At 41.4% G+C, this 6776-nt stretch overlaps 2 protein-coding genes across 2 annotated transcripts in view; one reads left to right on the top strand and one right to left on the bottom strand.

Annotated features, from left to right (window-relative positions):
- The window catches only part of T265_14860 (hypothetical protein), a gene marked incomplete at both ends in the record, with an annotated part of 25037 nt that extends 22229 nt beyond the window's left edge, over positions 1-2808 (bottom strand). Inside the window, one exon of the mRNA XM_009175584.1 lies at positions 2710-2808. Within this exon, the coding sequence (XP_009173848.1) occupies positions 2710-2796 (87 nt within the window). The remainder of the gene's footprint in view (positions 1-2709) is intronic.
- T265_14861 (hypothetical protein) overlaps positions 1-5085 on the top strand; it is a gene marked incomplete at both ends in the record, with an annotated part of 27673 nt that extends 22588 nt beyond the window's left edge. The window contains 2 exons of the mRNA XM_009175585.1: positions 3344-3376; positions 5003-5085. Of these exons, the coding sequence (XP_009173849.1) occupies positions 3344-3376; positions 5003-5085 (116 nt within the window). The remainder of the gene's footprint in view (positions 1-3343; positions 3377-5002) is intronic.
- Positions 5086-6776: the final 1691 nt, after the last annotated feature.

Raw genomic sequence — 6776 nt, 5'->3', positions numbered from 1 at the left:
GTCTAGATCTTATGTGTAGTATGCTGACTGTCTAACTTGTGAGTCTTTTTTTTTTCAAAAAACCTCTATGAGGCCCAGTTTTACGAAATGCCGTTGAAATGCCCTTATGCTTTAAAATTCATCCCAAAGTGTATAAATTACTAAGTGTGTTAATAATGATGGTGTGTAGCTTGCCCAGCGATACAAGTAACCGTAGAATCATAATCGGAGGATGGCCAACCAAAAGAACAAATCTGATCTTAGTGGGCCGAACAGGAACCATGTGAATCACTCAACTCCACCCAACCATGTAACCATTAGGACAGTTCAACTAACCCCGTAGTTTTATCACGATAGAAAACTTGAATTCATTTTCCGAAGCAAATGTGAAAACCCGAGATGAATCCTGTAACGTGAAATTTATCCGGTTTCAAGATTTACTGAGGACGCCTAATGTTCAACTTTATTGACGTGTGTGTTTCCGTTGCGGCTTTGTCTCGGCTGTCTCCCCCGAATGTTGCGTATTATGGTTTACTATATACTATTTTGCCTAGCACGAAGGGATTTCGGTCAGTTAATAGCTCAGTCGTATTCAGACTGGACACTGATGACCATAGACCAACTGATGCAACGCTAGAAAACTGGGCAGAAGGAGATCCGATATGGGTAAAACGTCCCCAGCTGGAGTGTTTTAGTAAAACGAAAAACATATCATACATCTGACGGAGGCGTTCTGAGAGGCTTACAATACGGTGTCTCAAGCGCCGAAACATATCTATTCACGGAAATTTCGTGTCTTGTTCACATCTGCCATTCATTGCAGTAAATTCCATTTCCCCAAGTATATGTCCTTCCACATAACAAAACATAAGAACTGTTAATCCAGGGGAATGAATCCAAATATCTCGAACACGTTTTCATTGCTACTTTCACACTTTCTGTTTGATGTAGCCTGTAGCTAACCTCTTATCCACACATCCTACTTGTTGTTGTGTTATAAATCTAACCTACTATAAATTTGTTCACTGCATTCTAACCACTGATAACATACTGGAATCAAGTTAGAACCCTCGATTGAAAGTTAGAATGACGCTAAAATAAGACCAACCGAGTTCCTCGTTCAGTGTAGGAAGTGCTGTGGGAATTCCATCTCAGGTTATGGTTAATATAACTTGGCTCACGATTTCGGTACCAAAACTTTCAAAACCAGCTATCCCACAAAGATTTCTCCATCTTATATTGCAATAGTAACCACTCCGATTGGATCGATTTCACCAGATGGCTTCGTATTTTAATACGAGTAGTGGGGGTTGCCTCAAACGCAGCCAGTTTTATATACTAACTGGCGTGTTCGCATAGTTGTGGGTCATACTGAATGACAAATCGGCCAAAATTGTGGGAACGGTATTTGATAGCACGCAAGATACGCCGATCTAGCTTATGCGAACCCCTGTTCTGATGGTTGTTTAATGACTAAAAAACTGGATTTTAGGCTATTCATTAGCAATACAGCATGACATGAAAGCAGCAATTCACTGGAAGACGTTTCCTCATGAACTTCACTACTTGGAAACTGTGGCTGAGATGAAGGAACTCCTCTTACTGTTTCGGCTAGCAGCAGGACATTCCGCTCAAGCCTGTCATCATTACTAACCACAATGCGCAGGGAATGGAGAACCCAGCAACAATGACTGCAACACTTGAATGCATGCAGTGTGTGATTCTGTGAAACATGTTGTCATTAGACCGATGGAAAGGTTCAAGTATGTTTATGCACAAGGTACGTTACGAGAGTTTTACTCCTCACACCCGGGTTCCCTGTGCAGTGAAAGTTATGGGATGCTGTACTTTGACTTTATTTCATAGTGTTTTGCGCACGGCGTGCTTCAGCACCAAAACTACATTGAGGCCAGTCCCCATGAGGATGAACGCCCGAACTTTCACAAGCTTACCACAAAAATTAAGCCGGTTTTACCTGCGTTCGCTCTTACTGGAGTGGTATTTTGAGGCGATTTCCCGAGTTTCATTGGCGGATCACGCCATCTTTACAAGTTGTGGGGTATTGCGACGATATTTTGCCTTTTACTGAAAAATCTCAGAGCAGAGTTTTGTTGTTGACGACGGAATTAATTACCAGTCTTCCAGAACTTACCTTTAGGCTTATCACAAATTAATTATCTGGCTCTTCTGATACACTTTCGATTGAGTTGACTTCAGCTTGCTCAGCTTGTACGGCTAAAATTTGTGGTACGATTCATGAGCGAACTGAATTAGACGTTCTCTTATCCCACTGGTTTAGCCTTGGCCAGGATCATTAGAATTTTTACTTTACGGTTTTAAATTTCATCATTTTACATGAGGTCTTCTGAGACAAATACCAGCAAGGAATTTAAGAATCAAAGCTTCGGCTTAAATGAGGTCCACTTTTTTAAAAATTGGAACTGTAATTATGAGTTACACCCTCAATCCGAAAATCACACAGCCTGGAGTAGAACTGATGATGGTCAATGGGTTACCCATAGTGCGCACCAAGAATCTCGAGATTTAGAATGCCACGGTCATTGGTGATCTTTCACCCAATGCCTTTCTATTTTTGAATCTGTGGGGAAGAACTGCAGAAGACGTTGCAGGTGTGCTACAAAGAGACTGGGATCTGGTCTAAGAAGACTACCGGCGTTTAGCGAATATGAATTCATTTGCAAACCAATTTGGTTCTTTCGAGAGACTCACCTGTGCGTTTCTGGGTCGGTGAAGTACGAACTTCGATTGGTGATGAAACGCTTGCAACCAAATTGTCCAGTTCAGCGAACAAACCATCGGACACACATCCTGTGACTGCAGGCTATCTATCATTATTCTGAGGCCGTATTTTACTGGGTCACGGTCCACGTAAATGTTTTTCAATATGTTCCCGATAAATTTATACCTTCAAGCAAGAGTAATGCTGCTTCACAATCTTGGGTGTCTGGTGGAAACCGATTCACACACTTCACCCAACCTGCACATTGCGAGAGATGCGAGAAGGATTCATCCACCCGCTGGCATTTCAGCCGACATGTTTCGTGCTTTTGCTTTTGTTTCATCAGTCAAAAAGTAGCTTGCACAGGGGTGAATGAGAAGCCTTGTTGACACGTTCGAAAGAACATCAAGCCAGTCACTCTGATAAGAGTGGGTCTTGTAATTTTGAAGACCTCTAGAGACAGAAAAGGCAAACTACACTGTCATCAGATGCAGGTCCACTAAGAAGTGAAACCATAGATTGACTAAACCTATGCGCTGACATTTACGTAGTTTTTATTGAAAAAATAACCTAAAAGCTGATTTCGTGTGCTAATAGCTTTCATCACTTTCATTTACGTTCTAGATGAACTGGACGAGTCAATTTGTGTCCGTCTAGGTAAGCAAAAAGTCATGTAATAGTTCAGCTTACTGGCAATTCTGGTAAAGTTGCCTTCACATACACGGATAAAAGCCGGTCCCGTTTCAGGTGACAGTCAATTAGATTTGGATACACTTTGATCAAACGGCGTGTAGCCATAGGAGATCACTGTAAACACACTATCCTTTAAGTGCAGCGCACACCATCTTCACTAAAACAGACATGGTAGCAACTTGTTTATCTTCCCACCTCGTTCCAATTTTTCACCATGTGAAACAAAGAAACTCCCCGGTAAGAAAATAATTGGCGAAAAAATTTCCGTGTTCAACAGTTGAAGAACTGAGCACCTCTTTCGAGAAATACACTCATCTGCAAATCAATTTGGTTTTCATGGGTGACTCAATTGAATCTCTCGTTTATGATGCCCTCCAGCTGAATGTGCCGCACACAGACCGCCTCATGATTCAGTTGGCACGATATTCGAGATATCGCAGTATATTTTCATAAAGGAAACTACTCACAAGGTTGCTGTCGAAGAGTTTTCAGCAACCTTGTGAGTAGTTTCCTTTATGAGCACCTCTTTGTTCAAGATCCGCACATAATACATGGATTCATCCAAGCACTACATGTGTTCGACATTCGTGATAAAAGCGGATACTGTTTAGCATTGACTACTTCCGAGGCAAATCCATTGCTGGAGTCAGCGTGGCCAAACTACCCTAGTACTGTCTTTCACAATTGAGTGGTAGTGTCTACTTCTTGATAAATGTAGCCAGTAGTACACTGTTGTGTTGGGATTCAACGTTCAGTTGGATTCAGTTTTCATTTAGTCTTGTCCAATCTTGCTGACCTGCACCACTGATCCACTGTGTAAAGCAATTAAACAAGACCCCTGAGTTAGACATCGATAAGTCTTTTGAGGAAACTTTTAGAATGGTTCTTTGAATGCCTAAATCTGTTACTGAGACGGTGAAATATTTAAATGGCCACCTCACCAATCTCTCCGAGCTGCGTTTGTAGTTGAGACACACATTTTGCGGGAAGGCTATCTGGGAATATCAATATTATTGCTGACCGAACAAAAAGTGTGTGATCAAAAGATTATATGATTCAAAGGAAACAAAGAGTCATTAGAGAAGGTAAGAGATAAGACTGGGTGATAATAATAGACAAGTTGATTTTTCACATTTTGTGGTGTAGATGCCAGCACTGTGGAAATTCCTTGCTCGATTAGAAATCTCACGTTGGGTTCATTATACGATCTGCTGGGAGCGGTACAGCTGCTAATTCTCACATGCAGGTTGAGCGAATGCTTACAGCGGTCTATTAAACTTCGAAATCTCCGAAAGCTTCAACCAACAGAGCATCTTACTTTTGGATGTTGACTACAAATCCGTTCACAAAGGCACACTCGTATCCATCGAGTGAGCTGCCATCTGACGTCAGAGTCAAATGGTAGCAAAATCGAGTAAGGAGATCAGGCCACTAGTAGATCTTGTTGTCACTTTACGGCTTTATTGAGTAGGTATCAGCGACGCGAGTCGTAAAAGGCGTTTGTTTGAATCGCTGAATCCGTACACTAACTTTGCTATTAATTCTGCATAAACTGACTAAAAGTTAATATTTTCAACCGTATCAACATAGGCTTCATTGATGAAATCCCAGATTATGAAGATGAGCAGGCTGATGATCAGCCAACCAAAATGGAAGACATTGGTACAGTCGCAGGTGAGTAGTGTGTCTCAGTGCTCCGAAATTAACATACAGTCCTATCAATTCAAACGACTCTATTAACATATGTTAGGTAGTCCGCAGCTCAGGGTGTGGTGTGGTTTCACAAGGGATACGTTGGAATGTGTGACATAAGTCTAAAGTTATTTTCGTGTACATTGACATGTTTTCACATCACTATGGCTAGAAAGCCGCCCATTATCCAGATGAGTTCAACAATAACTGATTCTGCTGACGACTCGGTAATACACTGACTCCTTTCAATGTGCTGGAGCATAATATAGACGCCCTCTCAAAATAGACTACCTTTTCGTGGTCAGAACCACAATAGCACGCCCGTAAGATCCGGAGTGGTATGCCGACCAAGGCATGCCAATCACCTTAGCCTAGACCATCTCCAGGATACGAATACATCAGTCTCTTCATATAAGGCTGCCCTGTCCTCTTAGGCGAGTGACTACTGGTACCGCCTCTCTCAAGTACAACTGGACACTGGGAAATCAAATTTATGCACATAAGTTGGTTCTGACTTTTATCACTATGTCAATCTGATATTGAGTTCGGGACCAGGTTTGAGAGTACGCCCAACCACAAGTTTTAAGATGCATTGTGCTTACTTCCGACCGTATATGACCTTGTGCATGAAACAGTCGGGAGACGACTGCAAAACGAGGCGCTCTGTTAGCTTGAATGCAATGTTGAGTGGTGGGCAGAATTAACTGAAGTCCACTTTAGTGATCACGCTGTACCAAAGTAGACACCGATTCGGTGGGTGCCATTAATTAGTTTCTTCCTAAAAGGACAGTTGCTACTGTACCACATACGTGATAAATCATGTAGGCATTTACACCGAAACATCAGAAAACAGAAAGAATGAAGGTGATTTATCCGTTTTACTAAGAAGAGAGACGAAGGACTCACTGCAACACAATCAGGAACAATGCCAGCTGACTGTTGGGTTACAAGGTCAAAACGTTGGATGGTGAATCACTATTACTGTTGTCAAATGCATTGAACGACTGTATCATACCATATATATAGTGAAATCGCGTGTATTCAGAGACGCAGAAAAACTGAAGCACTAAGTCTGATAAGGCGCTTACCCCAAAATCATTTATCATATTTGCATCATAGTCGACGTTGGGACTCTGATTGCTCAATCTTATTCAAGAAAATGTAATTTAGACGCAGCAACAATAGCTACGGGGTACCAGATTTCCAAAAGACTAACCCACGCTGATAAACTATTTGGAGGGAAAACGCACTAGCCTATAAAATGCAAGGCGTTTGGCTTGAAAAATTCCGTATTTATAAAAATATATGGATATAGTATAGAGACCACAAGGACAATTCAGAAGAGTCGGAAAAACCATTGTTCTATTCCCTGACATAAGGAAGAAAAGATTAATTCCCAAATAAATTCAGACTTCTCGGAAAATTACATCGCAAAATGTTACCATAAAACAAGCACAGTAAGGTGAAGGTCATATGAGAAAATGGTTTGTAGTGGTAAAACCCAAAAGAGTAAGCAACAAGGAAACGCATCCAAAGCAATGCCATTCCGAAAAAGGATAAAAATGACGCACCAAAAAGCAGGAGAATTGCCAAAGTCACGCATGGGTTATCTTCAATAAATCCAAATGAATACGAAGACGGATGATCCTCGACACAGTCCCAATCACATTTT

This window comes from Opisthorchis viverrini (assembly GCF_000715545.1).
Source record: "Opisthorchis viverrini unplaced genomic scaffold opera_v5_278, whole genome shotgun sequence".
Lineage (NCBI taxonomy): Eukaryota > Metazoa > Platyhelminthes > Trematoda > Opisthorchiida > Opisthorchiidae > Opisthorchis > Opisthorchis viverrini.
This window is presented reverse-complemented; position numbering and strand designations above follow the sequence as displayed.